The sequence below is a fragment of the Cnephaeus nilssonii genome, assembly GCF_951640355.1.
Source record: "Cnephaeus nilssonii genome assembly, chromosome: 6".
NCBI lineage: Eukaryota > Metazoa > Chordata > Mammalia > Chiroptera > Vespertilionidae > Cnephaeus > Cnephaeus nilssonii.
The window spans coordinates 11,983,396-12,002,236 of record NC_137077.1 but is presented as its reverse complement, the minus strand read 5'-3'; the positions used below and the strand labels follow the sequence as shown (position 1 = coordinate 12,002,236).

General features: G+C 45.7%; 1 protein-coding gene across 1 annotated transcript in view; it reads left to right on the top strand.

Annotated features, from left to right (window-relative positions):
- Nucleotides 1-15,697: 15,697 nt before the first annotated feature.
- Nucleotides 15,698-18,841, top strand: part of LOC307101625 (overexpressed in colon carcinoma 1 protein) — a 34,915-nt gene continuing 31,771 nt past the window's right edge. The window contains exon 1 of the mRNA XM_079774776.1: nucleotides 15,698-15,952. Within this exon, the coding sequence (XP_079630902.1) occupies nucleotides 15,907-15,952 (46 nt within the window). The 5' untranslated portion in view covers nucleotides 15,698-15,906. The remainder of the gene's footprint in view (nucleotides 15,953-18,841) is intronic.

The window sequence follows — 18,841 nt, the reverse complement described above, 5'->3', positions numbered from 1 at the left end:
ATTTTAGTTACCAGCAGGCCTCAGGAAAAATTAACCAGAGCAGCTCTGGAGGTTCCATGAACAGGCTCTTTTGGGCATTGCCATCAGGATGACTCAGCTCCAGCTGCTTTCCACCCGGTGTCACTCTGCTCAAGAGTCAGATTCCTGGGAAAGAGTTGGATTAGCCCAGTTTGGACAACAGCTTACCCCTCAACCAAATCTCCTTGGTGAGATGCCATGGCTTACAGTCCCATCAGGACCACATTGAATGGGAGGTGAAGAGTTACCCAAAAGAAAGTCAGATTCTTGTGATAAGAAGAAGGGGGAGGAGCCTAGCCAGTGTGGTTTTAGTGGATTGAGCATTGTCCCAAGCACCAAGAAGTCACTGGTGTGATTCCTGGTCAGGGCACATGCCCAAGTTTCAAGCTCCATCCCAGTAGGGGGCCTGCAGGAAGCAGCCAATAGATGTTTCTCTCTCACATCGATGTTGCTCTTTTTCTCTCTCTCAAATCAATAAAAATATATTAAAGAGAAAGAGGACAAGGTGGACAAGGAAATGCTTGCCAAGCCAAAATCATAGCAATCCAGTACTGTCACTTAGTATATCAATTAAGATGACTTCAGTGGCAAGTAGCAATAACTAATAGGATTGTGAACAGTAGAGATTTCTCTTGTCTCACTACCTTACAAGAAGTCCAGAGGTTGGTGGTCCCAGAAGTTATTCAATAAATACTCATGATGAGTAGATAGAGAGATCGAGGAAAGACAGGAGGTAGGCCATAAACTGGGGAAGTGAGAACAGCTAGAAAGAGCAGTGGAAATAGTTTCAAACTGTCTAATTTATTTCTACTACTGGGGGAGATATTGACACTATTAAAGCCAGAGAAGAGAGAGGAAAGTGGTAAAAGTGAGATGTCTTTTCTGGTAGCATGGGGTGGAGTCTAAGGCACGGGGGAAGGTGACCTCTGTACAGAAAAAATACAGACCCATGTGCTGTGGGGTTGCAAATGCCCATCTCAATTTTTGATGAGCATGGCCACATTATGTGACTACCCCAGCAGCCCAACTCCAGTGACATGTCATATGTAGAGATCTGCTGATTTTAAATGCCTATAATTGACTCTTGCTGCCATAAGCCTTCTCCTGTTAGGTGTTGTTCATTCCCAGTGACATTGGTGAAGTACTTCTCAGAACCATTCAGAGGGAGGGTTTGAGGGCCAAGTCCCCACTTAAAAAAATATTGATTAATTTTAGAGCGAAAGGAAGGGGGAGAGAGATAGAAATATAGATAGAGATAGAGAAACATCAATTTATTGTTTCACTTATTTATGCATTTATTGGTTGATTCCTGTATGTGTCCTGACTGGGGATTGAACCTGCAACGTTGGCATATTGACATAATGCTCTAACCGACCAACCAAAGCAGTCCCCACTTCTAATCATAGAGCCTGAACTGGTTTCATGTATGTCCCTGGCAAGCTATGGAGATAAGAATTTCATTCTGGGCTGATAGGTAGGAATTACTTCCAATTTATTGTGCAGGGAACTCTAGGTCATGGTCTCTTGTGGGTGATGATAGTTCACTGTATGGCAAGAGAAGCTCAAATACTAGGACTGTATGTTTCACTGGGACTCCAAAGCTGTAATTTCTTCCAATTTTTTTTCTTGTTGGTTGTACATTTCAAAAGCAAGTGCAATAGATACTAAGGATTGAGAATGTCAAGAAATGCTACTTGATTATCCCTGCACAAAATTGCTGGGAGCACTCTCTGATCTGGCTGGTTGACTCTTTCTTCAAGTTCTCTTTACACCAACTCTATGACTCAGTGAACATTTTCTCAGCATCCCTCAGAGAAAATATAGCTCAAGTTTACTGAGATCTTACCAGGTGTTTGGCTAAGCTCTGGGAATGCAAAGTTGAATAAAACCTTGACCTTGTGGAATTTGTGTTTTGGTGGTGGTAGTGCGGGAGCGGGGCGGTGGGGGGCGGTGTAGAGATAAGACATCGTGATACAATGTGGTAAAGAATGTGCCTAAAGTACAGAGGGAATAGGAATGATTTCTTCCAAGGAACAGAGGAGAAGGCTTGCCAAGGGATTCAGAGCAAGAATCCCTTCATTGGAAGGTGTCACTTTGGCATGCAGACTGTTTTGAGTGAAAGACCATCAGGGTCCAAAAAGACTCAGGAAGAGCTTATTACCTCCTCTTTGCCTAACAGAATTTAGATAGAGGGCCTGGCCCAGGAATAAAACTGTCATCAGAGATAACTACAAAGAGTATGTATTAGGTGTAATGAGCTGGGGAGGGAGCTAGGTAGGGCCTGGAGATCAAAGTCTTCTGTGTCCCATGGTAAAGCTGAACTGCTTTACGTATATTGATTCATTTAACTCTCACAACAACCTTCTGTGGTAGGTAATGTAACAGTGGAGAATTGTAACCCACCCCACCATTCTTTTGACATTGTTTCTGTAAATGCGGAGTCTGAATTACATGGAGCGTGTAGATAAACAGCATGCTTGTATAAGAATCCTAGGAACTAACTTCAGGAAATACAGGCTCCAAATTTCCAGTTCTAGGAAATTTGCTGACCTTCAACCATAGAACCAGGATGATGAGGACCAGGATGATACATACCAGACTAGCACTTGACCAGTTTTGAGATCCTTACAGGCATGGACTGTGCCGGCCCATGTGTAGAGAACTTTTCAACCCCCTCCCCTTGATCTCTTTGTTCTGCTTTCCCTCTCCCTCCTTATAAAAACCTCTGCCTGCACTGAGAGGCTGAGATGGGCCTTATGACAAGAGCCCCCCATTTTCTCAGGTGCCCGGCACTTAAATAAACCACTTTCCTTTTAAACTAATATTTGTCTCACTAATTTGGCTTTCATGGCAGCAGGTAGCAGAACCTTGGTTCCAGTTATAGTCCTATTATTTTTCACAAATAATAGGAAATGGAGACAGAGAGAGGGACTATGTAACTTGGTAGTTAGTGGTAAATTTGAATTTTCACCCAAGCTGCCTGGCTCTAGAATCTGTGCTGTCTATTGTGTAGATTATATCTATATCAAACATTTATGAGAGAGAGAGATAGAAAGACAGAAAGAGAGAGGGGGGGGCGCTTTAGATTATTCAGTTATAAATGTTAGGAGTTGACCCCATAACTGACTGGCTCCAAAGTCCTAAACCTTCAATTTCTTGCTCTGCTTCATCTTAAACATAATATGAGTGTTCACCAGGCTTTTCACAAAGACATTCAGAAAACTGAACTTCTGCAGAATTAAAAGAAGCATAGTAGAGACATCTCTGATTCCTGTTGGGATTAGAAGCAGTCAGTTACAGGGGAGGCTGGAGAAACTCAAGGTGGGCCGATTGAGAGTCTGTAAGAAATTAGGATACAGAATACAGCTTCAATCTATGGTTTCCAGCCTGAGACATTGTATCTAAAATCATATTAAGCCCAGCCAGTTTGGATCAATGGTTGATCGTTGACCTATGAACTAGGACAGTGGTAGGCAAACTGCGGCTCGCGAGCCACATGCGGCTCTCGAGCCGTGGTTTGCTGCTCTGTTGACTAATGAGTTTGCCGACCATTGAACTAGGAGGTCGTGGTTTGATTTCTGGTCAGGGCACATACCTGGGGTTGTGGGCTCGATCCCCAGTACGGGGCATGCAGGAGGCAGCTGATCAATGATTTTCATTATTAATGTTTCTATCTCTCTCTCCCTCTCCCTTCATCTCTGAAATCAATAAAAATATATTTTAAAAAATCATATTAAGTTATTCAAGCCAGGAACCACAATAGTAATCTATCTATCTATCTATCTATCTATCTATCTATCTATCTATCTAGATATACTAAGTGACAAATATACATGTATTTGGTTATTTATTAAAGCATTTAAAATCAGAAAATGATGTCCCTCTTTATCTCCCTGAATCCTGGCCTAGTTTTCTCTATTAAAAGGGCCTGAATTTGGAAATCACTTTCTTTAGAAACCCCTTTGAGTCCAGACAATCTCTTTGAGCCCAAATTCCTTGTGCTTTAGCTAATGATTAAATGTCTCCTTTTCACTTTCCAGTTTCCTCCTTCTTTTCCAAGCAATTTAATCTTAACCATTTATGTATATTGTTTAGTTAGTCATGGCAACGAAGCCACTTGATAGGCCAATTAGCAACTAAATTTAGACATGCTATTGACAGTCCAGCTGTGTTAGCCAAATTTTTTAGATTCTAGCATAAAGGCTTGAGTGATCTCCATGAATTGCCAATACACTTGGAAATGATGGTGTAACTAAAGAAAAAGTTCCCTTAGCCTATTAGAATATATCGTCTGGCTTTCAAATACATTTGCAAAACCATTATGAGGGTGAGAATGTGGCTCATTTAAAGCAGTCTATGAAAAACATAATCTGGTGGGGAGAGGAATTCCTTCGGAGGAAAATAACTTTTGGGGAGAAATGTGGATTTCAGAATTTCAATATCAAGCTTCATTTTATTTTCCAATTTAGAGAACAAGTATGGAATTTTTAAAATCCCATCTTTAAAAACTAAACTTATAAAATTATAGTATGTTGCAATGAAGACTTCGTATATACACATCTAAACTGTCTCTCACGGTTTTCTCTAAGGTTTGACAGTGTTTTATAATTTTAAAAAAATTTTATTTCTTGATTTGAGAGAGAGAGAGAGAGAGAGAGAGAGAGAGAGAGAGAGAGAGACATCAATTTGTTGTTCCACTTATTTATACATTCATTGGTTGATTCTTGTATGTGCCCTGACAGGGGATTGAAAAGCCTTGATATATTGGGACGATACTCTAACCAACTGAGTTACCCAGCAAAGGCCCTGTTTTAGAATTTAAAATATGTGATCTTCATTGTGATTCACATGAAAGGGCATTTGCACATTTAACATTACTTTTGTAAATGAATATGTAACATTGAAAGAATCTTTTTGTGGGTTTTTTTTTAAGCCATCAAAGATAATTCAACCATGTTTCAAATCCTCAAAAATAATATGCAAAATAACCCACAGAAACTAAAAAGAATTTCAAGCAAGTTCCTTCCTGCTTATGGTTGAATTCTAGCTTGATCTCTCTTTCAATTCACCAGGGCAAGCTTGTCCACTCTGCTCAGGAGAATAGATGTTTTTCAGATCCTGAATGTTCACCTACCCAAGGAAAATGCTCACAGTTCCCTGAAGGAAATGAGGGTATTTGCTTAACAGTTTGCTTGGGAGAAAGGGACATGACATTATTTATTTTACATGTGCGTTAAACGTCCATCATGGTGCCCATTAGGCACCAAGCAACAGGTTTGTCACCTGCCTGCTGGACACCTCCTCCTGGTTCTCCTCATTATTGTAGAGAGCCGCTGACTCTGCATTCTAGATCTCAGCTGGACCTGCTCAGTCTGTATTCACGGGAGCACAAAACATTGTACGAGCTTTGGTGGTGGCTTAGACACCAATTTAAAATGCAACAACATCTCCATTTACTCCTTTTTTTTTTTTTTTTTAAATCCTCACCCGAGGATATCTTTCCATTGATTTTAGAGAGAATGGACGAGAGAAGGAAAGACAGAGAGAAACATCGATGTGAGAGAAACACACCCATTGGTAGCCTCCTGCAGGAGCCCCAACCGGGGCCCCGGGCCGGGGAGGAGCCTGCAACCGAGGTACATGTCCTTGATCAGAATTGAACACGGGACCCTTTGGTTTGCAGGCAGACACTCTATCCACTAAGCCAAACTGTCCAGTGCAACATCTCCATTTATATGAAATATTCAGAATAGGCAAATCCATAGAGACAGAAAGCAGGTTAGTGGTTGGCAGGGACTGAGAATGAAGGAAGGGAGTGTGGAGTGAGTGCTTATCAGGTACAGTTTCTTTTTGGGGTGATGGAAATGGTTTGGAAAGAGATAGTGGAGATGGCTGCAAAGCATTGTGGACACTAAATGCCACGGAATCATACAGTTTAAAATTGCATGGTTATGTTATGTGAATTTTATGTCAATTTATAAAATGTAACAACATCGAAGTGCAAGGGCTGGCAGTGATTGTTGAGGGAAAAGGATGCTATATTTCTGGTCTAGGCCCAACTCTCTCCCTTTAGCTTAGAGAAAATGAAGTAGATACATTGTGGGAGCTCTAAAATGGGGTCCCACCAGATGCTTGACGGCAGGGCACCAGATCACATTTTCTGGGACCCCTTCTGGCTCTGAAATCCTAGGAGATTTGCTTAGCACAGCTTTCGCTCCATTCTTGGGACTCTGCCTATTCATTAGTTCTAAGCCCTGAGACTTGGTGCGCTGAGGTGCCCATACCTAACACACAAAGCCAAGAAGCTTTAAGAGCAAGGCATCTTCTTATCCTCCGGTGTCAACCAAAATGTCACATCATCAGCTAAAAACCACTTGTGTTTTATTTAAAACATTTTTTTAACATATATTTTATTGATTTCAGAGAGAAAGGGAGAGGGAGAGAGAGCTAGAAACATCAATGATGAGAGAGAATCATTGATCAGCTGCCTCCTGCACGCCCCACACTGGGACCAAGCCCGCAACCCGGGCATGTGCCCTGACTGGGAATCATACCCTGACCTCCTGGTTCATAGGCGACGCTCAATCACTGAGCCACGCCGGCTGGGCTCCACTTGTGTTTTTAATCTCAGCCTGTTATGTTGGCTGAATATCCATCTTCATTGCACTTACCTACACTGGTGATTTGGGGCTTTTTTTTTTGGTCTCTTTCTAAGGTCAGCAACGTGGCAGCACAGGTGGATGCTCACACCTATTCCTGGGCTCCTGCATTGGTCCAAACCCTGAGCCAGATGCTGGAGAAACAACGATGAAGCCACACCAGGCCTGATCTCAGTGTCAATGAGCAGATAGTCCAGTGGGAGAGACAGATGGCAAGCTAAGAATCGCAGAGAAACCTAGAGCTGCCACCGTGACAACTGCTTTGAGGACCGAGAGGCTGTGTACTCGGGGCATTTAACCTCGTCAGGGAGGTGAGACAAGGCTTCTCTGAAGAAGGAATAAGTACTTTGTAAAATTGGAAAGCCGCGCAGGAATTAACGAGGCAAAGAGGAGAGAACAGAGTGTCCCAGGCAGAGGGCAGCCAGTGCAAAGGCGGAGTGGTGGGAGGGACACGACATAAACAAGAGACCGAAGGAGAGGTGGATGGAGGTCAGACCAAGCAAGCCGAAGTTAGGGCTTCTGTGTTTATCTTGCGAGTAATGGACAGCTATTGAAGATGCTCAGGAAGGGGGGCGGGGTGATCTAATTAGATCTACATTCTGAGAAGTCAGTCTTTGTTGTAGGGAATGGAAAGGGAAGGGGAGTGGCCACGGTGCCTGACCAAGCTCTCCTCCTCCCCTTCCTCTCCAGTCCCTGTGGTATGGACAGAGCGATAGGAGTGCAACAAGCCTGGCTGATCAATTGCCACCCCCTCTCCTCCTCCACGACTGGTCCCTTGAAGAACACGTGATGGAGAGCTGGCTCTGTCAGAGTGACTACTGGGAACGCAGCAGGAATTGCCAGAAAAGATGCACGGGCTTTCTCTTTGGCTTTGAACTTGAGCACACATTGAGGGGCCGCGGTAGCCATCTGGCCACCATGATGAGGGGAGTCTGATGTTACCAGGAGCCACCCAGTGGGGCCCGAGAATGGGGCTGAGCTGAGAGATGGTGTGAAGCTGAGTCCTGATGACTTCCAGTATCTTGTCAAAGCACAGCCCAAGTGGTCCTGGCTTATGTCCATTTCAGTCCTGTGAGCCAATGCTTCTTGTTTTGCTTTTGCCAGATCTCACCCAATAGTGAGAGGGCTGATGGGCAGCAGGGGAGCCTGGGAGCGGTGTCCATCTGGGCATGCCCATCTGCTGCATTAGGACAGCGGGGGCAGGGATTCCTGTTTCAGCTCCTGCTGCCAAGCAGAGGGGCACCAGAGCCGGGGCAGGAGGGAAACGACCATCGGCCTGGGCAGATGTATTTTTGGGGGCCTGGTAATCTCATCTAGCTAGAACAGGTTGTGTAATTTAGCCTTGTGTAGGCTGAAAAATTACTGTGTAGGGGGCTACTGTCTCTTGGTTTCCTAGTAAAGTTCTTCTTGGAAGCTCGGGTCTGCTCTTGGTTGATCTGAGTGGGAAAGGGAGGGAACCAGGGGACCAGAGAGATCAGAATGTTCTGGAAGCTGTCGGGTGGAGAAGGGGGTGTGTGTGGCAGTCACCGACGCCAAGCTTCAGCTCCAGGGAGTGTGCCTGTGGCCAGGCGCCAGGAAAAAAACATGACTACCCTTCTCTCCTACCCGTGATGAGACTCCCTGCTCAGCTCCTTCCCACCCAGCCTCCCCAGCCAGCCACTCTGGGAGCCTCAGCAAACACTTCAGGTTTTCAGAAGCAAAGCTGCCTCCCCAAATCTCAGGATGACCTGAGGCCCCAAAGTCGGCCCTTCTCATTCTCCCAAAGGAGGAATAATATCCACGCGGGAGGGTAAGTGAGAGGGAATGCCATCACTCCAGCCTGTCTTTCAGGATGAAGGAGGCAGAACAGCATCACCGAGGGAGCTGGGCAGGAAATGAGGAGCCGTGGGTTCAAGGTCTTGCTCTGCTAACTAATAAAGCAACGGTGAGCTGGACCTTTTGGCTCTGCTCCTCACTCTCACGCGAGAGCATTGGATTCGATCGTCTTAAGTCAAATGCTATACCTGTTACAGTGGCTCACTGCCTTTTTACACTACTCAGAAAATGACCCCTCTCTCAAGTTTCGGGAAAATCACCTGCTGTTTAAGTCTCTTAAGTGAAAGCGGGCAGCTTCTTTCTCTCTCTGAGCCTACAGAGCATTTGACCTTGGATCTTCCCTCCCAGGGCTTTGAGTCTAGACAGAGAGGCATGTAGGTAGGGTGGGGTTGGGTTTGTGACGGCAACGTGGGTAGAGGCAGGGCAGGCAGAGTGGCACTGGAGGTCAGAACCCTGCACCGTGGCTGCGCTGTCCCATTGCCCAGCCTCCCTTGCTTCCCGACTGCTTCCCAGGTTGAGTCCCCAGCCTTCCTGTTAAGTCTGTGAACCACCCAACAGAACTTACCCCTTAAGGTTTTCATGAGGGTTAAATGAGATAATCTACGCACAGTATTTGACACTGTGCCTGACCCACAGTAAGAGCTCAAAAGTGTATTATTATTGTTTTCAAAAAGATGATGTAAATTGTTTTTGAAAACCCAGTCCAAGGATTAATAATGGCAGTTGGGCTTAAGCATGTTTTCACAATGATTTTCTTTCACTTCCCCTCACCCTCCTCCATTTGCACTCACACACAGACATTTTACCTGCTCTCCTCGTGCAGTAAGGCAACAAAAAGTGTGGGACACCGTCTCTCCTCAAGGTGCTAACGGTGGAGTCAGAGAGATACGAAATACATACATTTAATGCCACCTGTTTAAAAATGTCATGTATGGGCTAAGTAGCATATTCCATAAGAAAATGGTTTGAAACATGTTCAAATATTAAATAAGGAGAATTATAAGGGAAGTCCCAATATATTTCAAATCACTACTTTGATAGTGATAACTCTCTCCAAGACAAATTAAAATCAACAGTAAAAAATATTAATACATTTTTAAAAGAAATGCATTTGGGGAAAAAAAAAGTTCTCAATGATTCCTGGATTGATAGGTAATGGAAGTCACAAAGTATAACTGAGCAACAGTGAAAATACAAAATACCAAACCTTTTGGGATGCAGTACAAGCAATATTTAGAAGAGAGAAAGAAAAGAAGAAAGATTTAAACAAGTTTGGGGTTTAACTCAAATTATAAAAATAACAGAGTAAATGCAAAGAAATTAGAAAGAAGAAAATAATAAAGATGAGGACTGGAAATAAGTGAATAAACAAAACAAAAAAGATAAAAAAATTGAAAACTCTGAAAACTCCAATAAAATGGACAAATCTATAGCAAGACGAATCAAGAAATAAAGAAAAAGTGCAAATGAACACTCTGGAAAGGCAAAAGGGGGTACAGTCACAGGTAGAAGAGATAAAAGTTGCCACAAGGAACCACTGTGATCAATTTTATGCCAATGCACTTGACCATGCATACTGTAGCAGATACAGGTTGTTGCTATATCGGTGTTATGATACATTACGCAATGCTCTGCTCTGCTTTGATATGATATGATACGTTATGATAACACAATGCTAACATCCCAGGGGCTTAAACACAACAAAAGTTCCTTCTGGCTCATGTTGCGGGACCTGTGTGGGTGTGGGTGGGACCTGCCTGATGTAGTGACTGAGGAATCCAGGCTGATGGAGAATGCAAGTCTTCCACATGTGCTCCCAGGTTCCTTGCAGTTGGAGAATCTAGCTCTCGCGATCAACCGCTCCTTCTTGTGCAGTAGGCTTGGAGATGTGCTGCTCAGATGTCCTTTCCAGAGAGAACCTACTGTGGGCAGTGGAGTTGGCTGACAGCCTTCAGTATCTGCCGCTTGTGTTCTAATCCAAATCAAGATCTCTCTGGGCAGCTGGCAGCCCACAGTGGGTCCTAGAGCCTGGCCATCTCTGCCTGGGACCACCCTTACCCTTACATGCAATCTACTTTGAAAGTTCCCAATGGCCCTGGCCAAGACTTGCTCAGAGCCGCAGCAAGCTCAGAGCTTCTTCCTACCCAGTCCTCCTTAGGTATCTCTCTTCTTATTTCTCCCATGGGTGTCAGACCTGCAATGCAGCCTGAAGGCTTTCCTGCCCACTTCTGACCCTTTCTCTTGTATCTTTCAAGCGTGACCCATCATAAATCTCGTATTCCTGACTCCTGACTCCGAGCAGACCAGAACTCATAGAGCCTCTAAGTTATATTTCATTTTTACTCACATTTTATTGGCCAAAGCTAGCCATATGTCCATGTCCATCTTCAAGGCAGCCGGAAGCCTAATCCAGAACACAATGAGACAATGAGACACATTTGTATATCTATTAAACTACCGATTAAACAGATATTAATTATTCCCTCTTCCTCTCCCCACCTGACCCTCCCAGCAAAGCCCCAGTTTTGTTCAGGAGTCTATCCTGCACTCCCTATCATGACTCAGGGATAAATTGTAACTTATCAGAGCCCATTGCAACCATCCTATTTACCTTCTCAGTGATTGGATCAGGCCGGGGCGTGTGACCCAATTCTGGCCAATGAAATGGGAGAGGAAGTGTCCAGCTTTAAAAAGGACAGAAAGGCCCTGCTGGTTTGGCTCAGTGATGTAACCTCAATCCAGGAACCAAGAGGTCACTGTTGGATTCCCCATCAGGGCACATGCCTGGGTTGCAGGCTCAATCCACAGTAGGGGGCATGCAGGAGGCAGCCAATTGACGAAGTTTCTCTCTCATCGATGTTTCTATCTCTCTCTCTATCCCTCTCCCTTCCTCCATCTCTAAAAACCAATAAAGAACATATTTTAAAAAAATGAAAAGGGACGGGAAGGGAGAAAAGCCCCCTTTCTGTTGCTGAGATTGCTGCGTGTGGATGTGTTACTCAGAGCCGAGGCAATCATCTTGCAGCATGTCAACGGGGAAAAAGAGAAAAACAAAAATAAAACTCAGGTTGGCAAACTTTTGTGGGGAGCCTTTTATGGAAGAAACACCATGAAAATGGAGACGTATTTAGCCCCATGTTCTCCTGTCTTTTGCTTTCTTTTTCTTATCAGACCAATTTCAGTCACACACCTCTTCTCTCTCCTTCACACCACATCAGCTCTTGTTTGAAGAATGAAAACAACAGCTGAACAGTATGATTCAACTAGTGCAGAGAAAGAAGCTAAAATTGACCAGTCAGGAAATGAGGCATGCATTAATAATTTTCTTTTGCATCATTGTTTTTGAAAACATCCAAATGCAATTAACTGTTGTCTACGAAATAAAACAAATTCCTAAAAAGGAAAAAGGAAACACTGGACTACTCTTTCATTCCACATTAGGGAGAAGATTGACATTTATGGGGCACTTATTATATGCTTAACACTTTATTAGGAACTTATCATACACTGTCTCATCAAATGACTTTCCATTGCCCTTTGAATAAAATTTTAACTCCTGCCTGGCTGGTGTGGTTCAGTGGTTGAGCATAGACCCATGAACCAGGAGGTCAGGGTTCAATTCCAGGTCAGGGCACATGCACGGGTTTTGGGGCTTGCTTCTTAGTAGGGGGTGTGTAGGAGGCAGCCGATCAATGATTCTCTCTCATCACTGATGTTTCTATCTCTCTCTCCCTCTCCCTTCCTCTCTCTGAAATCAATAAAAATATCTAAAAAAATTTTTTTTAACTCCTTACAAAGCCCATTATACCTAGTGTGAGCTGGCGTACCTCTCCAATTACCCACTGCCATCTCTGCTTTAGCTGAGCCATCCTGACCTTTTTCTGTTTATGAAACATACCCAGCATGTTCCTGCATCAGGGCTCTTGCACATGGCTTTACCTCTGCCTGAAGTGCTCTTTCCTTGGTTTTCACATGTCTGATATGTTCTCATCAATCAGAACTCAGCTAAAATACCCCTTCCTCTGAGAGGCCTTCCTCAACCCTCCTGCCTAAAATAGCATCTCTCCCTCTACCCCTCATCACCTATTCTAGTGCCCTACCTTATTTTTTCCCCCATTGAATGTATAGCGTCTGAAATTATCTTTTTTTTTTTTTTGGTTTGATTTTGATCCGTCTGCTCCCACTAGATTTTTCCTCTGTGGCTTGTTCATTGCTATATCACAAGCATTTGGAAAAGTGGCCAGCACAAAGTGGCTGCTCAATAGTGCTTGTTGAAAGAATGGAGAGAGAACACTAAGAATCCTATATAATAAAAGGCTAATATGCAAATCAACCAAATGGCGGAACGACCAGTCGCTATGATGCACACTGACCACCAGGGGGAAGATGCTCGATGCAGGAGCTGTCCCCTGTGGTCAGTGCACTCCCACAGGGGGAGCGCCACTAGGCCAGAAGCCGGGCTCACGGCTGGCCAGTGCAGTGGCGGTGGCAGGAGCCTCTCCCGCCTCCATGGCAGTGCTAAGGATGTTCGACTGTGGGCTTAGGCCTAAGTCATCAGTCGGACATCCCCCGAGGGCTCCCGGACTGCGAGAGGGTGCAGGCCGGGCTGAAGGACCCCTCCCCTCTCCACCCCCCTGAGTGCACAAATTTTATGCACCGGGCCTCTAGTGGAGAGATAACCTTTCAAGGCAGAGTACATATTAATTACAAGGATCAATATCCTCCTGCCAAAGACCACCAAGATCATGCTGGTAGTTGAACTAGTTGGGTTTATTCCTCATTGCAGTAAAAGAGAAGGCACACCGTGGGGGACCATGATATATCTCAGTTACAGGGTGTTAGAAAGGACTGTAAAGGTCTGGGGTTTGAGTTGGGTGATTTTGGTTGGAATTTAAGAAACCAGGATTTGCCTGGCCAGCATGGCTCAGTGGTTGAGCATCAACCTATGAACCAGGAGGTCCTGGTTGGATTCCCGGTCAGGGCACATGCCTGGGTTGTGGGCTTGACCCCAGTGGGGGGTGTGCAGGAGGTAGCTGACCAATGATTTTCTCTCATCATTGATGTTTCTATCTGTCTCTCCCTCTCCCTTCCTCTCCGAAATCAATAAAAATATATTAAAAGTTAAAGAAGAAAGCAGGACTTTTTCTGGATTGGATGTGCTCAGGAAGTAGGGACAATTCTTAATAAATCTCATCTATGAGGCAGGAAGACTGGAATGGAGCTAAAAGTGTAACTGGAAGCAAGTAGCAGTCATCCTTATTAGCCAGGATGGGGTGGAGTTTGGTGTTTTTGTGGTTTACCAGTGACATTGTTTTTTGTCATGCTTAGACAAGATTGCTGAGTGGTCTCATTTGGCCTCACTTCAGCCCAGTTGTAGAATGGCCTTGTCTGATGATATTGGTGTCTGTGCAGCTGTGTTTAGTGGGAGAGCGCGAAGGCCTAGCTGTGTCAGGCCAGTTTCTGGATGTCAGGGTCTGTTTTTCTCTTTCTTTCTTTCTTTTTTTTAAATATATTTTATTGATTTTTACAGAGAGGAAGAGAGAGGGATAGAGAGTTAGAAACATCAAAGAGAGAGAACCATGGATCAGCTGCCTCCTGCACACCCCCTGCTGGGGATGTGCCCGCAACCAAGGTACATGCCCTTGACCGGAATCGAACCTGGGACCTTTCAGTCTGCAGGCCGACGCTCCATCCACTGAGCCAAACCGGTTTTGGCATGTTTTTCTCTTTCTTGTGAGTGTCTTAGAGCTGGAGTCCAGTGTAAGTCCAGAAATAAGCAAGAGTATTTCTTTTGGCTGTTTGATAGTCCCCCCTTCCTCCCTGCTAATTCTGGATTTGTATGGGGGTAGCCACTGAACCAAGATAATGGAGGCCAAGGTAGAGAAACTGCTTCTAGGAGTCAAACAACTCAAAAACACCCTATTTGTCCAAGAATTACCATCTCAGCCCATGCCCAGGTATATCTAATTTTCAAAGGATGGATGACGCTCCTGAGTGATAGGGTTGCCCAGTCCTCACTGTTGCCTGGCAGGGCATGTTGAACAGTCCACTAGGGCCTTGGTCCTGCCTCAAGGCTTTCTCTAAGCACAACAGAACGGTTTTTGGAAGTCTTTTAACCAGTATCTCGTCTGGGCTCCCAAAGCACCCCGTATTCCTCCGGCAACATTCCTGCTATATTGCAATTAATTTGCTTATAATCAGTCTGTCTGGTTAGACTGGCTCCCACATGTTTGTATCCTTGGAACTTAATTTTAACAAAAGACTTGGCACAGGCTAGGCTCTCTATAAATATTAAATGGGTTTAAAATGGAGATTTAATTCTTGGCTTGAATTCATCTCCCAAAACATTTACCGAGTCTGTACTATGAGCCAGGACATTATGATAAATCATCCAGTCCTTACCTTCAGGGAATTATTATTCATGTCTAATAGATTTAAGGAAAAGAAGAATAGCTGGCTTTTTTTTTTTTTTTTTAAAGGATCAGGCACTGCGTCAGGCACTGTGGTAGGTGTTAGGTGTACCTGAGTTATTATTGCAGTTTCACAGGTAAAACAGCGGATACACTAATGGGTTAAGTAACTTTGCTGAGGTCAGGAGGGGCAGAGCGGGAATTTTAGCCTGGACGATCTGATTCCAATAACACTCAACTATTAGACTGAACGGTGCCATGTAAATTCACAGTTCTGCCACTTACTCAGAGTGGAGGTCCTGTAGCCAGGTTACCGAAATGGTGGCATTTATTTGAAAGAGGAATACGTTAATATGACCAACATTGGGAACATACATGTTCTTTATTAGCCAGTGTGGATGCAGGAACAGAGATGCATCAGCTCCCTGTTAATAAAGCACACATGCATTTCGGTTTGGCTTCCGATCTGAGCATCATTCAGTCAATACCATTTTATTGGGCTCCCCACTGCGCGCGAAACAAGTGTTCCCTGCCACCTCCTCTGCTCCCCACATCCTGGTGGGGAAGGAAAGGAGAAGGCAAAAAGGATGTGCAGGGTGAGCAAGTGAGCATCCCCAGCTCCTAGGCCACAGCCCCGCTTCCGCCCCGGCCACGCCCCTCAGCCTCGCCCCAGCGGCCCAAACCCAGTTTAAACTCCCGCCCCCTCTCAATGACGACCAATGCCGGGTCGGGGAGCCCGTAGGAGGCTGCGTATTGGCCGGCGCGTTGTTGCCAAGGTGACGGGTGGGCCCGGCGGGGTCCCGTCAGGGCGGGGGCTAGGGTGCCCGGCGGTTTCCGCCGCGCCCTGGCCCGCGCGCGTCTGCGGCGGGCGGGGCCGGCCCCCGCGCGCCCCCTGGCCCCGCGTGCCCCCGCCGCTCGGGACGCGCCGCCCTCCGCCTCCGTCTCCGCCCCCAGGAGCTGCGGCCGCCGGCTGCGAGCGCCGCTTCTCCGGGCCAGCGGGCGCGATGGGCTGCGGGAACTCCACCGCCACCAGCGCGGGCGCGGGCCCAGGTGAGCGCGGCGGGCAGCCCGGAGCCTGGGGTCGGCGACGCGGGAGGTGGTGGGGAGTCCGCCGGGCGGGCCACCTCGGCTCGAGAGGCCAGGAGAAAGGCGGCGGGGAGCCGGGGAGGGAGGGCATGCACCCCTTGTGCCTGCCCCCCGTTTTCGGGACCGGAGCAGACCGCCCGCTTTTGGAACCGCTGAACGCAGGGCATGTGCCCCGCGCGGGGGCGGTCACGCCTGGGCGAGGAGAGCCTGCAGGACGATCCTGCGGAGGGACCGCGGGGAGGACTGGCGGCGGGGTCCCCTGCGGCGGGGTCCCCTGCGGTGGGTGGGCTGGGCATTCTCCTGGGGGAGAGGGTTCCTAGGAGTGGTCCGTGCCCGTGCCCTGCGCGCCAACACTTGCCCCCCCGAGGCCTCGCCCCAGCCCCTCGGAACCCGGAACCCAGACGCTGCACCTGGAAAAGTGTAGCAAAGCAATTCAGGACTTTCTGATGGTGGTGCTGAGGGGATGCGAGTGGGGTTAGAACTGCAAACAGGGCTCCAAAAATTCATCCGAGTCGGTGTTGATGCTTAAGACCTGCCGGGGCTGTTTTTGTAGGGTTTCTCTGAGAGGCTGCAGTGCAAAGGAAGCTTTAGATCTGTGAGAGTTTTAATAGTAGCAGTGATCTGTTCCTAGATTTTTCATTAAAAAAATAAACACATACTGAAACTTCCTTTTGACACCACTTCGTTTTGCTGATTGGCAGGCGAAGTCTAGATTTCCTCCAGTCACCCAGGTTTTTTTTTTTTTTTATCAAGTGACTTATTTCCAAAATTCAACCCTTCCTTTTAACCCAGCTAGTGCCTCCCGATTTAAGAGTCTGGATCTGTTTTGAATAATACCTGCTGACCTATTTTAGTGCCCGTTAGGATCAAGAATTTGTATTTCCTTCAGCTGAGATCAATCAGATGCCTCATCCTATCCCAACCAGCAAATGCAAACAGCAGGCTGATGCTGCAGTATTTCCTAGGGGGTGTGTGGGTGTGGGTATGGATGCCCTGTCAATGGCTTTGCGACCTTGGGCCTGTCACTTCCCTTAACTCAGATCTCGGTGGAAGATTCAGTTTAAAATCCAAGCTTTATTTGTTTATTTATTTTAAAGTTTATTTTGATGCTCATATACTGGGATCCGATATGGAAACCTGCTCAGTTAATTAATTGGCCAAGTTTGTTTTTCCTCTTTGCTTGTCTGTGACCACACATGTGGAATATTTTAAGAGAAGGTACTAAAGTATGTGGCATTCTAGTCCTAGAGCTGTGAATGAACCCAAGTAATGATTTTTTTTTTGAAAAGTTTACCTCTTGCAGGTAACCTTTATTGTCTTGAATTAAATTCCTGTCCTTGTGACATGCAGAGAGAGCCACCCGGGAACAAATCTTTTGATTCCTATAACAATGACATAGGTTAATTAGTGCCTTGTGTTATAGATTAATTAGTGCCTTGTGCCAAGGAGGGCAAGAACAGGATTCTCACCTGCGAGTGGCCAAAGAGCTCTGCCTGGAAACCTGGAACAATGTCAAGGCCACATCACTCACCATGATTTATATTTCTCCACCTATCATGCCCTGTGGTCCTGTGCAACCCACTGCATGTGCACACACCCTACTTTACAAAAGGGTTAAGGACAATTATCCACATAAGAAAAAATATTTGGCGGGGGGTGGGTGTGTGTGTGTGTGTGTGGGGGGGGCGGTTTGTGTGGCTCAGTGGTTGAGCGTGGATTCATGAAGCTGGAGGTTAAGTTGGATTCCCAGTCGGGGCACATTGCCGGGTTTGGACTTCATTCCCCAGTAGGGGGCGTGCAAGAGGCAGCTGATCAATGATTCTCATCATTGATGTTTCTCTCTCCCTTCCTCTCTCTCTCAAATCAATGAAAACATTAAAAATAGTAAAAAATGATAGAATGCTTTGTAACATTTCCTGTAAGGTGGAGCCAGTTGAGTTCATTTACATTTTTATTACTGAACTGCTTATCCGGTGTGAGGATAGAGGGAGGAGTCCCATGGCTAAGTCAGAGTAATGATAAGGTAGCTTTGAAATGGTAATGAAAGAAAATGGGAAAAATATGATTCTCCTTACACATATCTGGTTGATCACCACCCGCCGCCCCCCCCCCGCCCCCCCAGCACATTCCTTCTTACATAAAGGGAGGTATAGTTATGTTGGAAAAACTCATGTCTTAATGAGTAGCCTTACTTTTGTTTATGATGGACAGCTCATGCAAGAGTATGTTAGTCTCTCCTGTAGCTTGCTCTTTGCTAAAAATTACTTCATGTTCAGGGAAGAGCAAGATAGCAAGTGCAGATTGTGAAACATTAAGGAGAAGAAAACATCATGAACAGGGAGTTATTGCATCACCTCTTTGAGGGACCTTCTCTTATCTTTGAGAAGTCATTCTCCAAACATTTCCCTGCTGAGTCCAGCTGGCGCGCTTGGGGATTTGGTCATTGTTATTTTGAAATTTTCTGTTAGCTGGTGGTATGACTTTAGTTTCAGAAAGGACATGCATCAGGAAGAGAGATGGCAGGTAAAAAAAAAACCCAAACCAGAGTGCAAAGGTACTTCAGTTCTTTCTGTTGTGAACTTAGACATTAGTATCAAATATGCTATCGACTGGCTGCAAACTTGTAGTACGGAACCCAAGCACAATGAAGTGCATTACATAGATGTTGTCCCTGAAATGTCCCAGGATCATACAATTCAATAGCCTTACGTAAGCAACTGCCGGGGTTCTTGTCCCAGCATTACGAAGGGTTTCAGCAATCTGTAGAAAGGAGCTGATGCGTAGATTCAATAAGGAGTCCAAGAACGAAAGATAGTTTTGAAAGGCTTTGGGGGTCAGACGAGCTTCAGCTAA